At 41.3% G+C, this 15,840-nt stretch overlaps 1 protein-coding gene across 1 annotated transcript in view; it reads right to left on the reverse strand.

Annotated features, from left to right (window-relative positions):
- LOC114700725 (alpha-1-inhibitor 3-like) overlaps positions 1 to 15,422 on the reverse strand; it is a 62,791-nt gene extending 47,369 nt beyond the window's left edge. The window contains 8 exon segments of the mRNA XM_028880409.2: positions 3,983 to 4,094; positions 5,084 to 5,168; positions 5,539 to 5,707; positions 5,950 to 5,970; positions 12,864 to 12,916; positions 13,030 to 13,189; positions 13,901 to 14,084; positions 15,251 to 15,422. Coding sequence (XP_028736242.1) covers positions 3,983 to 4,094; positions 5,084 to 5,168; positions 5,539 to 5,707; positions 5,950 to 5,970; positions 12,864 to 12,916; positions 13,030 to 13,189; positions 13,901 to 14,084; positions 15,251 to 15,336 — 870 coding nt within the window. The 5' untranslated portion in view covers positions 15,337 to 15,422.
- Between the last annotated feature and the right edge of the window lie 418 nt (positions 15,423 to 15,840).

Genomic DNA, 15,840 nt, shown 5'->3' on the forward strand with positions numbered 1-15,840 from the left:
AGAAAAGAAATAACACAAATAAATAACTCAATAATACAAGTCAAGGATTTGGAAAAAGAAAAATCAAGTCAAACACAATATTAGTAATGGTAAGTAATAATAAAGACTGGTACAGAAATGAGTGGAACAGAAATAAAGAATACAAAGAATCAATGAGTCCAAGAGATGATTATTTAAGAAGATAATATCAACAGATCTTTGGCACAATTCACCAAAGAAAGAAATAAATTACCCAAATTGAGTGAATCAGAAATTTACAGGGAAACATTATACAGACATTAGAGTAATTTGTGATATTACAAAGAAATACTTTAAAAACCTGTACTGCATTAATTATTTACAAAACCTAAAACACATGGACAAATTTCCATATTCATCCAAAACACTAATGTTAAACCAATAAGAAATGGACAACTTCAACAGTCACATAGGCTCTAGGGGGCAAAGTCACCACCGCCATTTGCCTAAACCAATAGAGTTCCTTATTATAATCCAAAGACTTAACCTTACAGATAAGTCTAGATCTCACCCCCTATCAAATAATCATATTTTTCAATATATAGAGCCCATTATAGAGATTCACAACTTACCAACATGCAGAAAATAAATGCCTATAATGTGCTGAACCCCACCTGACATATCTCCAAAATAACCTCTGTGTCAAAGGATCAGGAAAAATCATGGAGCAAGGATCAGAAAGATTGTAAAAGACACCCTTTACAGATGGTTGTGAGCATGTGGTTGCTGGGAATTGAACTCTGGACCTCTGGAAGAACAGCCAGTGTTCTTAACCTCTGAGCCATCTCTCCAGACATCCACGGCCAGGCCCGGGTGGAGCGCCGGGAGTCTAATTAGCGAGAAAGAGCAGGGTTTATATGAGCGAGAATTGATGAAACCAAGGTAGGATAAAGCACAGGGACAAATAGCCAAACGAATGGAAACACATGAACTATGAACCAAAGGCTGAGGGGCTCCCAACTGATCAGGTCCTCTGAATAGGTGAGACTTGATCTGTTTGGGAGGCATCTAGGCAGTGGTACCAGGTCCTGGGCTCGTTGCATGAGTTAGCTGTTTGAAACCTGGGACTTATGCAGGGACGCTTGGCTCAATCTGGGAGGAGGGGACTGGACCTGCCTGGACTGAGTCTATCAGTTCGATCTCAGTCCTTGGGGGAGGCCTTGCTCTGAAGGAGATAGGAATGGGGGGTTGAGCTGGGGGGAAGTGGAGGGGGCAGGAAGGGGGAGAACAAGGGAATCTGTGGCTGTTACGTAGAACTGAATAGTATTGTAAAATAAAATAATAATAATAATAATAATAATAATAAGATTGTAAAAGACCAGAATGCCTCTTGCAAAACAGTGTTATCCAGACACAACAGGGAAAACACATGCATAAAAATCTCAAGAATGTGACTGCCTAAACAAGACTTACATAATGGTAACACCAGTTAACACAACATGGGGAGGATGGGGTAATTTCATAAAGGCCCACTCCAAGATCAAGAGCAAGAGGTGATCAATGGCTGCTGAGAGAGAAAACCATTCTTCTCCAAGGATTCCGGGGGTAGGTTATATAACCCACATGGTCATCCATATGTACATGTTCATAGCAGCAATCCTAAATGGACTCAGCAGGTTGATTGTATGCGTGCGCACGCTTGTTTGCACGGGCATACGCGCGCGTGCACACACACAGACACACACACACACACACACACACACACACAATTTATTTAAATGTGTAACAATAATAGTTCCAGAATAAGAGGTCATGAATTTCAGAGAGAGTTGGGGGAGATCTGGGAGGCCTTGGAGAGGGGGAAAGAGAGGCATAAATGACATAAACACATTTCCTTGAAATGTTCAAAAATATTTAAAAATTAAGAAAAATGTATATAAAAACTAAAATATCTAAAACCAATAAAACAAATTCATTCCATGGCAAATGATGTGATTTGAAGAAACAGTTTGCAAAAGCAATACAAACCTCTTAAAATATATGAAAAAATGAATCTAACATCTATAGACACAGGAAAATGCAACCCTCAAACTACAGAGATCTTTCTCATCATAGACAGAGTGGCTACTGTAAAGAAAGCAAAATTCAATGCTGGTGATGTTGTGAGGAGAAGACCCTCATTGTGGGAGTCTCTGTAAACACCAGGACCATCAGAGTAACAATCTGTGAGGCAAGAAGGAAATCCAGTTTAACATGACTCAGTAGCCCCATTGGCTCAAACTGCTAGAGCCTGATACTGGACAGTTTATTTTAGGCATATTTAAACACAGCATAATTTTGGGGAAAAAAACTTTCCTGATGAAATTAACTCAATCCCATGTGCATACAACAAAGCTTCAAACATGTTTACTTTGAAACTCTTCACAAAGTACAAGGGACCCCTTCCATAAAGATGAGTTCTACTGACTGAAAAAAAAAAATGCCCAAGATAAAGGTCTGGGGAGAATGAGGGAGGCAAACATAAAGTCTGTGGAGTCAAGTGTGACCTGCCCTACAGGTAGCACAGAGGTCACCTAGGCTCTGCTCATTTCTTAAGTATGTCTGACATCTCCCATAAAGATGGGTTCTATTGACTGAAAAACAGTGCTCAGCTAAGGGTCTGGGGAGAATGAATGAGGTAAACATAAGTGTCTGTGGGAGTCAGGAGTGGCCTGGCCCTACAGATAGCACAGAGGTCACCTAGGGTGTTGTAAAGTACACATGACATCTTCCATAAGGATGGGTTCTATAGACTGAGAAATAAGGCTCAAGATAAAGGTCTAGAGAGGAAGAGTCTGGGATGAATGTAGTAGTCTGGGAGATTCAGGTGTGTCCTGGCTCTACAGATAACACAGATCACCAGAAAGTTAACTATATCCATTCCAGCTTTTTGGGTGGAAAACAGGTAAACACCTCCTCCACTGAAAAGACAACCCTTCATGTTTACCATTCCTGGTTTCCCTAATGCTTATCTATGAGCAAAAGGACCTTGTGCTCTCTACACCTCATACACTGTGGGTGAACCTACAACCTAGTACAGGCACTGCACAAGAAGCTCCTCATAGATTACAAGGTCAAAGTACCATATGATCATCCGTCAGGGATACATAAAAGGAATCTGTGTCAGTACACAACACATGTGTTCACAGGCATGCTGGTCATTTATGTGACTCAATCAAATGAGTCCATCAGCTCATGAATGGATAATCATAATTGGATCGGAGAATGTAATGGGCATGGAGAATGTCACCTTTCACAAAGAATACCAGACTCAGAGACACAGCAGGGCACGGTTTCTGTCATGTGTAAGGGGAAAACAGAAACACTGCCAAGTAGATGTTGTTCCTTTTGGGAAGAGGAAGGGTGTGGCAGGAGAACGGATGAAGAGAACAGGGCAGGTAGTGGAGGAGATAATCAAGTACATGATACACGTCTATGAACACACTGTAAAGAAGCCTGTGTTTTGTGCAATTTACTCACAGTCTCTATGTGCCAATTATATTTCAAAGAATATTTAAAAAAATAGTCTACAGGTCACGAAAGTAGTGAGGGATATACAGGAATAAAAGGGCACAGGACTGAGGACACAAGAGAGCGGAGGCAGCAATGGGACTAGGGAATATGGTCAAAATATATGATATGAAATGTCATAGACCTATTATTTTGTACAATGAATATATACTAAAAATATATTTGGTGGCCAAATTTAGCTGTAAAATTGCTGAAATATACCTTTAATAACAGTGGGTCCCAGGACTATCACTTTTGTGTGTGTGTGGGTGGGGTGGGGTGGGGTGGTCATGCTGGGGATTGTACACATGCTTGGCTAGTGTTCCAGCACAAAGCTACGCCATGACATCCCAAGGTCCCAGAACATCCTCTTTTCAGTAACTGGGTGTGCATTTCCTTTCAGCTTTGCTATCTGTATTTCCATGTTAGTTAACCCTCAATATTAAAAATGGAACTTTGAGCAGTTTTTACTCACCTGGTAACTGAGTGGTAGTATGCATACACCCTGTCCCTTCCCACTGGAATCCTTATAGTCAGAGCACATATACATCTTTACCTGTCCTGGTACAGGCTTCCCATAGGTATATCTGTTACAAGACAGATTCAGAGAAACCAAGGGTCATCCTAAAGCAGAGACTCACAGTCATCCCACCCATAGTCCACACTGTCAATCCGTAACAGTAGATTGGCACTGTGTATTTTCACACTGACAACAAATAGGGCCCATTACTACCAATTGACATGTTCTATCTAGAAAAATTAACAATTTATCCCTGTTAAGAACCTCCAGGAGACATGATTTTCTCCCTTTTATAGTTCTGAAAAGATTAAGTGACCCAATCAGGATCCTCAGCTAGTAAATGATGGGGCTGTGATGAATGGAGGCCATGGTGAAATGACTCAGAACCATTCTAATAGACGTCCTCAATCTTTTGCCTTCTTCCTATCAATTTTTTAAGCATGTTTGTTTTAATGACAAGCAGATGTGAGCCAGGTGTGTCTCTTTGATTCAGGCACATTTGCAAATTCCTTCTAGCATGGTTTGACTTACTGGGGTTCTAGACTTTAATAGTGATTTCAGTTGCTGTGACACAGTATCCACATTTATCAGGTACAGAAATGCAAACAGAAAAGCGAGATGTTTAAAAGTTAAACTTGGGCAGCAGAGGCTGGAACAACAACCGGATTGGGAGCTCTTGTTTCTCTGTTCTTTCTCTCAAGCCATAACAGGTCAGCAGAATGCTGTGTTTAGTGCCTGTGCTCTCTTCACATGGGTCGGGCGATCTTTGTAGGTACCTTCCTGTCTCCAAAGGCAGGAACTCTCTACTGCCTCATACAATTGATTTATCACTGGTGTCATCAGAATTGACATCATCCACATATGCAATGAATGATCAAGCAGTAATGGATGCAGAGCAGTGGGGACGGGAGGAAGAAATGAACAACATAAGGGAAACATCCTAGGAGGAAGGACAACCTTAGCATTTCTACGTATTCTACAATGACACGTTATCCCAGGTAGTTTTTGTGTCCATGTACATTCTGAAGGATGGAAGATTAAACACAGGTGACTCACACTGCACACACAGTCACGTTTACTTTTTTATCTTGCACAGAGATGACCTTTGGGACCTTTACTTGAACTTCAAATCTGGGAAGCACTATTGGGAGAGAGAGGAGAAATTCAGGAGGGAAATAACTTTTCTAGTTGCCTTAATGATCATCCTCTGCCAAGAAATGGTGACTTCACATTATTAAGGTTACCTCCCTCCCTCCAGTAAAGTTAGACTGTTGAGTGGTGATAGATTGTATCAGGATATGAAAACCACAGAGGTATCTACTTAAATAAGAAAAGCCAAGTAATTTGCTTCTGAAAATCCCTGAACTTTCTGGAAGTTCCATGTTGCTAGGTGGATAGCCAGATGAATCTCAGCCTTACCCATTGAACTCAACATGTTCAAAGCAATTTATCCTATGATAACCAGAAACTTACAAGATCTACTTTCCCTTTTCAATCTTCCCAAGCCATACCGAATTCCTCCACGGTGAAGGAGTGCTCTTTCTTCACTCCTGATTGTTTCACTATCACTATCTTGTAGGAGCCCTGAATAGGCTCTGATGACAGGCTGAAGGACAGCTGCTTAAGGCCATGCTCTGTGTTAATATCCCGCCACTGCATAATTCGATTCGTCTTTGGATCCTTTGAGACAGGTTGTAAATTTTGTAAGTAAATAGAGTTTTAATTACATCAACACATCTAAGACCACGTGTTCATGATGGAAGCATTAGGGTAGGGAGGAATAAAGGTTAGTGTGATATAATGAAGCAATTGTCCACATTGGTGGAAGGCTGCTGACCCACAGTACTACTACAACATTGCAACATCAAGTTACTTTCAGCGGATTGATTTCTGTCTGAATATGAAACAGTTAAGTTTCTTACCTCAATGTAAGCCAGAGGAAACTGAAACAGAAGAGAAAACAGTGTCAGTTTAGAACAGCGGTTCTCAGCCTATGGGTCATTATCACTTTGGCAAATCTCTATCTCCAAAAGTTATGATTCATATTATATTACATCAATTCATATTCATATTACATTATGATTCATAACAATATTATAGTTATGAAGTAACAATGAAAATAATTTATTGGAGACCCATCTGAGCCTTTGTAGTATAGAGATTACAGAATTTATTGTTCAAATCAGGAATTTTTAGTTTAAAATGGGTTACTAGTTTTAAATATTATATCCAGCCAAAATACTTAAATTGGGGGCGGGGTGGTCCTGGGCAAGCTGTATATGCCACTCTACCCAGGGCCCTGGCTTCCTCTCCTCATCTAATGAGATACAAAGGCATTAGCACATGAACTCAATATACACCTCCTGGACGTAGTGCGACAGAGCAAACCACTGTCTAAACATTGCCCAGAAATCCGAAGAAAGAAAGGGTCAACAGCTGCTCTCGCTTCAATGGAGAATTGCTGCTGACTAAGGCGAGGGCTGCATGTTCAGAGGTTTCACAGGCAAAGTGTTTCTGATCGAGCAGATGGAGAACACAGTAAAGACAGACAGTGACAAGGTCATTTAAGGTTCTGTAATAACTGAGCCTTCTGAAGAGGCGAATTTCCTCAGATGAGCATCAGCTTGAGGAAAATATAACCATTTCTAGCAGTTGAAGAGAGAGCAAGCAGTGGCAGTTGTAAGGGAATTTTAGTGAGATTGTACTTGTTTCTGAAAGTCTAGAAAAATAAATCATGATAATGGATGATGAAACTGTGGTTCATGTGTATACGGTAAAAGTTTATTTAGCTATGAAAAATGAAATCACAAAATCTGTAGACAAATAGATAAAACTCGAAAAAATTATAATGGTAAGCCAGGATCAGAAAGATAACTGTTGTAAGTTCTTTCTCATGTGGGGCTCCTCACTCCAAACCCAGAGTACTGGGGACTCACGGTACCTAGAAGAGGACCACTGGATGGGAATCCCTCAAGGCAGGGGACACAGCATGACATAGGAGATGTCAAAGCACAGGTGCACTTTTGGGGACAGAACATTTAACAGGGATGAGGGTGTGGGATGGGAGAGACAAGAGGGGAGGATGGGAGGGTTAACCCACTCTAAGGACCCATGAAAAAGCCTTGTGGAAACTTACTGCTTTCTAAGCTTATTAAGAAACTTAAGTTAAAAGGAGAGTCAGAGGAAGATGTACTGTATGTCTAGATAATGCTGCTCCTGAAGGTCAAGGGTCATTAAACAAATGCCCCACTTCTAGGCATGAGATAGCACCTTATGAGTTTCTGGCCAGGGAGGACCTAGAGACCCCCCAAAACAATACAGAATCTTGACATTCTTCTTGATTGCCCACAGTAACTAGCTGATAATATTCTAGTGTGGAAGCCACCACACACCTTGGTGGAAGGTGTAGAGAAATCAAGCTGGTGCTCTGTTAACATCCCCCCTGCTGATCGGCAGTCACACTGCCACAAGGTGCTGTGGAGATTGCTGCAGGAGAGGAGATGTCAACAGTCTTATCCAGCTGAGAACCCTAGGATGTCTAACACCAACCTACCATGCAAGATGTGCCCGTTGGTGTAAGAGTGGCACAACTTTTATGCGAGTAGAAAACTAGTCTCTGATTGATTTGAATCCTGTTCTGTAGGACGGAATTCATACTGGGTACTGAAAACCCCATCAACAGCCTATGACTCTGGAAGTCTTAGTCCAAGTGGAGAGATGACTCTTCAGTTTAGGTGAATTGTCATGGTACCAAGTTGCCTTTCTAATTTATGCTAATAGTCAAGGACAAATACTACACGCAGCTTGAATGAGGGAAGCTTCTCTTGGTTTGTGACCTGTGTTGATGAGACTAGGCTGTCTCCATTTTCCTCTGATCTCTCTTTGTGTGTCTTATTCCTCACCTTTTGAACTAAGGGGTACTCAGGACAGAAGCTTCTCTTTCCTGTTCTTTTCAAATGCCATGTCTTTATTGTCACCCACTTTCAACTCCAAACACTGAAGACGAGGGTGCAGACACTGCCCTTTTGGAAACAACTACTGCGGTTTCAGTTTCCAAGATCAGGATGAACCAAGAAAAGCAAGAGCTGTCTGCTGACTTAACAGACTTTAAAAGCATCAACTGGGCCAGGCAGGCAGTGGTAGCACATCTTTTAATCCCAGCACTCAGAAGGCAGAGGCAGGCAGATCTCTGTGATTTCCAGACCCACCTAGTCTACATAGACAGTTTCAAGCAAGACAGAATTACATGGAGAAATCAGGTTTGTTTGTTTGTTTGTTTTTAAAAAGAACTCAATTGACATTGCAGAGTAAGAAAAGTTGTGAAAAAAGAAAATTTCACAAAAGTCCTACATATGATTTCTTTTAATATCATCCTGGATGACCTAGTCTAAACAACCAGCAAAGGAAACTAAGCTATAAAATCTGTGAGTAAAGAAGGAATATTGTTTCTATCAGCTGAGGGACTAATACTTAGACAAGCCTGGTAGGTAAACAGACAGGAAGAAAAGCCACAGACAGATAATAGAAACAGTGAAATCCTGGCTTTCTCCTCAAACTCCTGACCTATGACACCGGTCTAAAGGCTACAGTAGGTCTCTCCCTCTAATACCAGGGCACCTCTGCAATGGACCAGCCTGATACATTCAAGGACAAGACCAAGATGAGTTCACCCTGCAGTTGTATCTGCCTCTCTGACTTTGTTCAAGCTGATCCACCCTAATTTAAGGAAGAAAGACCCCACAATGATCCTCAAAGACCCCAGCCCTCAGAGAGTGGCAGGGCTCCCCAATCTCCCTCTGCAGAGTGTCTTCCCACCCATGTGCCTGCGGTGTGTGTTTTCTCAACTCTAATAAAAGCCTTTCTTTACTGGCTGACTCAGTCTGCTGTGCTCAGGATTTTTCTTGCCTTTAATTTTTAGCTGTCAGAGAATGATCCCTATACAGCAGTAGCAAGATCACTTTATAACTGGTACACAAAACCTATTGGAATCTAGATAAATCATTTTTGCTAATGAATTCAGCAAAATCAATATGATAAAAAGTGATAGGGTACATAAAAAAAATCTTAATAAATGAAGGCAACAAATTATAAACTCTATAAACACAATTCATTAAGGAAAACTATGATATTAGGAATAAGTCAAATAAGAAACTGGGTAGGCCTACAAAGAACATTGCAAACCATTATGAATTACATAAAATAAAATCTAAAATAACGGGTAGATATATGTGCACTAGACAGAAACATTTGTCATGAAATGATTTATACTCTTTCAAAATCATATACATATATATATACATATATACATATATATATTATTAATATTTCAATCACGTTTCCAAGACTGATTGTAGAACTGCAACCTGAGAGTAAAATCTAAATAAAACATCCAGGAGTAGTTTTTGAAATACTGAAGCAAGGATTAATTCAAGGAAGTGAATTTAACCTAAATAAAAATGAAAGTGCTGTAATCCTTATGAAACCAGGATTAAAGACAGGAGGGAGAAGCAGTTGGTAAAATGCTAGCTGCTCAAGCAGAAAGACCTGGGTTCCATTTGCAGAATCCACACAAAAAGAAGGTACATGTTCCCACTGTAGTCCAGGCTGGAAAGCAGAGACACACAGCTCTCACCGGATGACTGGACAGGCTGCCTAGCATGATCATACAGCACCAGGCCAGCCATAGGCTCTGACTCAAAACCCATGATGTTCAGCACCCAAGAAATGAAATCTAAGATTGTCTTCTGGCTAGCACATACATGTGTACACACACACACACACACACACACACACACACACACACACACACACAGAATGAACATGTATTACACAGAGACACACAAAGAGCTAAGAAGTGAATCAACAGTCTGCACTGGAAACTTTAGTGTCAACAGACAACAGAGATAGGTAAAGGGATGAAGAGATTGCTCACCAGAACTGTACGCATGTGTGTGTATACAATGAAGGAGGGAACTAGAAAAAAATCATCCTGAGTGATGCAGCCCGGACCCAGAAAGACAAATATGACATGTACTCACTTATAAATGACTGTTAGCTGCTAAGTAAAAGATAATCACACTCCACAGACCCAGAGAGGCTAAGCAGCAAGGAGGGCTCTAGGAGGGATGCATGGATCTCCCTTGGAAGATTTTACAGGTGGACTGGCAGTCAGTGGGGATGGGAGCATGAGAGATCAGGTCAGGAGCAAAGAATGGAGTGAGAGAGTACAGAAAGAGATAGCTGGAATAGGGGGCATTGGAGAGCAATGTGGAAATGTAGTGCAGTGGAAACTTCCTGGAACCTATGATGGGGATCCTACTGAGGACTCCTAGTAATGACGTATATGGAGTCTGAACTGGCCGTCTTATAAGGAGGCAAGGCTTCCAGTTGTGGGACAGGAACACCTACTCAGACACAAAACCTTCAATCCACAACTTGTCCTGCCTGCAAGACGTGCTGAGGCAATGGAGGCTCAGAGCTTATGAGAACGGCCAACAAATGACTAACAACAAATGACAACAAATGGTCTAACTTGAGGACAAAGATACTAGAGGCAGCCGATGGCCCGCACTGTCTGGATGGCCAGTAACTGGAAGCCGGATAGAGAGCTAGGGTAGAATCAAACATGACGGACCACCCCAAACAATAAATAAACAAACAAAAAAATAAATAAATGAAATGATCCCTAATGATATTCTGCTCTACTCATAAGATTGGTGCCTAGACCAACTGTCATCAGAGAGGCTTCCTCTGGCAACTGAGAAGATGCAGAGCAGATGCAGAGATCCACAACCAAATATTAGGCAGAGCTCAGGGAACCCCACAAAGAAAGAAAGAAGGATGGTAGGAGCCAGAGGGGTCAAAGTCACTAGGAACAAATGCCTCACAGAATCAACTAAGCAGGGCTCATAGGGGCTCACAGAGACTGAAGAAGAAATCACAGAGCCTGTGGTTTCTGTGGGTCTGAGCTAGGTCCACTGCATGGAGGATGTGGTTGTTTGCTTGGGGTTTTTGTGGGACTCCTAGCAGTGGGAGTGGGCATGTCTCTGACTAACTTGCCTGCTCTTGGGACATTTTTCTTTCTACTGGGTTTTCTCACCCAGCCTTGATAGAAAAGTTTGTGCCTGGTCTTATTGCATCTTGTTATGCCATGTACAGCTGATATCTCTGGGAGGCCTGCTCTTTTCTGAAGGGATGTGAATCTAGATGAGGGAGGGAGACTGGAAGGAGTGGAGGGAGGGGAGGATATGGTCATGATGTACTGTGTGAGAGAACAATAAAGAAAAAGATAACATATCCTTGATAGAATTATACAACAGATTATTGTGGTAATATAGAATCTCTACTCTCTACCAAATGATGTCTATTGTAAATTGTTATCTGTATAGAACACATTGAGTAAAATGGGATGGCTGTTTTACTGTTTGTTTTAATTTTTAGCTAGTTCTTTGAGAGTTTTGTACAGTGTTTTCTGATGATATTCACTCCTTCCCCTAACTCATACCAGAACTACCTTCCTTCCTCACCCACCTGACTTAGAGTTTTCCCTCTTTTTTTCCACATTAACTCTAATTTGTGCTTCCCATATATTCTTGGATATGTGGGCTTCCACTGGAGTGCAGTGGACTTACCTGTGTCTATACTCTAAAGAAAACTGAGTTTCTGCCTGTAGCTATCAGTTAGCAATAGCACCTCAGTTAAGGTGGGATTTCATGTACATATCCCCTCTCCATGGTAAGGTTTGGTCTGGCCTGGTCTTGCATTGGTTTGTGCATGTTAACACAATTATAAGTTCATATGTGTGACTGCCATGCTGAGTCTAGAGGACTGTCTCCTTGTAGTCATTCACTACCTCTGGCTCTTACAGTCATTCCTTCCTCTCTGACACAATAATCTATGTTCCTTGGTTGGAGAAGATGTTATTTAGATGTCTAATTTGGGCTTTCACATTCTACAGCTAAGCTGCTGATGACTGGAGCCATCACTACTGAATAAGTTTCACAGAGCAAGAAGGTGCTATGCCCACTACCAGAAGGGTGGGATCGTCAATCTCACCCAGCCGTGAACCCTAAAAACTGTGAGGACCACTGGCCTGGCAGGACACGCCCACTGGTGCAGTAGTAGCACAGATGTCATGGAAGGAGCCAACCACTCTCTGACTGGATTTAAGTCCTACTACCCAAGATGAAACCCACATTAGACATCATTATAGGGCCAAGAATCTGTGGCTAAACATGCCAGAGGACCAGAGGAGAACACATTATTACTCTGCTGCTTAAGGACATAGTGTTAAACCAACTGATATTGATGTATCTTTATACTCACAGATCAAAGCATCTCTCAGCCCCTGTCAGAGAAGCCTCTCCTTGCAGCAGAGGGTGATTAGCACAGACCCCACCACTTGCTGAAGTGCAGAGGACAAGAGACTCGAACTGCTAATTTATTCTTTAGGGAGTCCATTTAGGGAAGGATCTAAATGTTCAATACCAAGTTACAGGTGAGAAATACCCCTGTTAGACTAGAAATGGATTTCTTAAGGATGGCTTGAAGTAACAGAAACTACAAAAGAAATGACTGACATGGTTAAGCCCAAAGGTTCTGTACAGTAACAGTCTCCATGAAGTATAAAGAAACCCAGAGATGCTTCACCAGCAATGGAGTACAAGATATAGGGAAGACATTGCATGGCCAATGGTAACTGAGCAAGGGGTAGAAATAGTCAAATGAGCAGAGTAGAGAAGACCAACTCATACCTTAGCAAGGGGCTAGAAGTGAGAATATTTCAGTCACTTTATGTCTTCACAAGCCCACCAATACCCACATGTAAAAGACTCACCAACTCATTCAGGGGGCGTAGGTTTTTATCCATAGAGACAACCCGAAACTTGACTGGAGAAAGAGAGAGAGAGAGAATTTTCTAGTGAGGTCCAGAGAGCCAGGCCTTCTCTGTGCCATGTTCATGATGGCTTCTTCACTCCATAGTCCGTGATGGACCTTCATACCTGACTGTCCTGGTTTGTACACAGGTTTGTCTGTCTGGACAAAGACAACACTTTCTTTGTTCTTCACCAGCACCGTACTCTTTTTGTTGAATTCATGTGTTGATCCTTTGATGTGGACAGAGAGCGATACCTTCTCATCTGAAGCTGAGTCTCTGGGGAGCTGAAAAAAGGTAAACAAGACCCTTCACCATCAGAATCTTTGGAATTCTTAAATTTCTTTTTTACCTCCTGTCCTTCCACACCATGGGAAGGAGATCAGGGTCCCTCAGTTTCTGTTTAAGTATTATGTGAGGAGGGTATGTCAGAAACAAAGTATGAAAAGAAAAACATAACATTTCATATGAGTCAATGGAAGGAACAAAGACTCAGTCATTTTTATGGAGTAAATATAATCTTGATTGAAAATTAGATATAACTCTGGAACTTAGGTAGAGTGAAAACTAACACATTGATAATGGTAGGAAATGCATCTTGAGGATAGGAACAGAAGAAGAAACCCAGCACTTATTCAGGATAGCAATTACACATAGGAGATGTGGTTCTGATTAGCTGGAGTGCTAACTGGAAGTTTATAACTTACTAGCAGCAAGTACTACACAGTGGCAAACCCTTCTTTCTCAGGGTACTAGGTTCTTTGAGGAACTTCAGTGGGAAAGCAGCACATGCACAAGTATTGGCTCTCCCTGTTTGGGGTGGGATAATCTATGCTATTTGTTTATTGGGTAAATGTTCTAAGTGTCTATTGTTATGAAGTAGTAGCTGTGTTTCTAGATTAATCTCCTTTAGATAAATGTAAGTATATTATAAATGCATCTACACACATATGTACATAAATATAGAAAACAGACAGGGACAGGTATCTAGTACTCACAGTGAAGGAGTCACAGTGGAAATAGTCCTTGTCGACCACAAACTCATTGGAAAGACTTCTGGTTCCCCAGCTAGACTGCAAGGAGGCCCTGACAGTCACTGTCTCATTCAGATCGTATAGATGGAAGCAGATTTTCTCAGGGGTCTCAGTGTAGAGCTGGGAAGGGACCAGCACCATATACTTCCTGGAAAGGGAAAAGTTGAGGCCAGCTGGGGACAGATATCATTGTCCATGGCTGTAGTTTCTTCACAATAATCATCACCGTCCAAGATTCTCCAGCCTGAGATGGCAGATGACAGCATGATACCCCAGAGTGGTCAATTACCAGTGTTTGTAATGGTAATCACTCAGCTTCAGCAGTGATATCTATCAAGGTACCTTCACATGGCATGGACTACTGTCACTGAAGCAGGGAGCATTCAAGTGCTGGGAAGTTTTAAATTTTTTAAATAAAATCTGGGAGGATAAATTTTTCTTTTCATAAAAATTTATCAAGATTGTTCTTGATCACCATTTTTAATTCTCGAAAAATAACAGTACCCTGTTTTTTTTTGGGGGGGTACCCTTAAACCTAATACTTATAATGTGACTGTGCAATTCAGAGCAGCATGATTCACATATGTTATGCTTGAACAAGTACCAAAGGCTATCTGTAGGAATTGTTCTCTACCTTTTTCTGGCATTAGAGTTTTTTGTACCCAAACCAGCCCAAAATCTAGACTGTCACCACTGCATCACATAATGAAAAAAAAAATCAAAAGTTTGCTTTTATTTTTTACCACATCAAACATATTTTTCTCATCAAAAAATGACAAGAAAAAGTCACTCAACAATATAATCCTGATAATGTGGTTATTTGGGCACCAAATAACAAGTTCTACTTGCAGTTTAGTCCAAAGTCTTTGATCCTAACAAGAGTGTTGTTTTAAGACACAAACATCCACAGAGTTGCAGTGAGCCTGAATCCTTACCCGTCCCAAGGTTAAACTATAGGCTACACATTTCCTACCCAAAGTGCCAACAATGTAAATACTTATCTTCAAAGGGATTAAATGGTTTCAACACAGAAGAGTGTCTCTGGGATTTTAGATATTAGTGGTACAGTTGTAAGAAGAATGCTATTCTAAATCACATCACACCTCAGTTTAGTAACACAGATTGCTTTAGAACTGAAAAAATGATAACATAGAATCATGTAATACTAAAGTTGGAAAACATACATACAATTATTATTTGTTAAATGAAAAGCAAAATGATATAGGGAGGGTTTTGGGAGAAGAAACTGTGAAAGGAAATGGATGGTTTTGATTGGAGGAGGAACAATCCACAGAGGATCTTGGTGGTACTCACGGTTGTCCAGGTGATAAGGAAGCAGAGGCCAGGAAGGCAAGAAGAACTGAAATCAGACATTGCAGAGTCTGTCTGTCCTTCCACATGGTGTAGGAAGGAAGGACAAGAAGACAGGGCCTATAATGTCCTTTTCCCTGTTAGGGTTTTTAGAGACATCCCCGATACACAGTGCTTTATTTATGAGTGCTCTGTGTAAACAGAAACCTCCACTCTAGGTGTCCAAACAGACAAGTGGAATTTTGCAAGAGTTTTCTGTTAGTGTCACTGTATTCAGTGGAGTGGTGGCCTCTGCACAACTCAAATAAGTTGCAACAGTCTCAGGAATGGTGCCAGAGAATCTTGCATGGTGTTGGTGAAGGATCAAGGGCACATAATCTACTTAGTCTGAATTAGAGCAGACTTTCTCAGTCTTCCTACTACCCGCCTGTAAATCTTTGCAGTGTGTGGCTGTGCTATGGTTGTGTGACATTGGCTACCTCACTGCTTCTGGTCCCCTGGAATCTAGCAGCACTCCCTGGGAGGTGACAACTCCAGTTTCTCTGTTTCCTCATGCGAGAGTCACTAGAGTAGTCCAGGTTGGAGATTTTCAG

The sequence above is a fragment of the Peromyscus leucopus genome, chromosome 3 (assembly GCF_004664715.2).
Source record: "Peromyscus leucopus breed LL Stock chromosome 3, UCI_PerLeu_2.1, whole genome shotgun sequence".
In the NCBI taxonomy this organism is placed as follows: Eukaryota; Metazoa; Chordata; class Mammalia; order Rodentia; family Cricetidae; genus Peromyscus; species Peromyscus leucopus.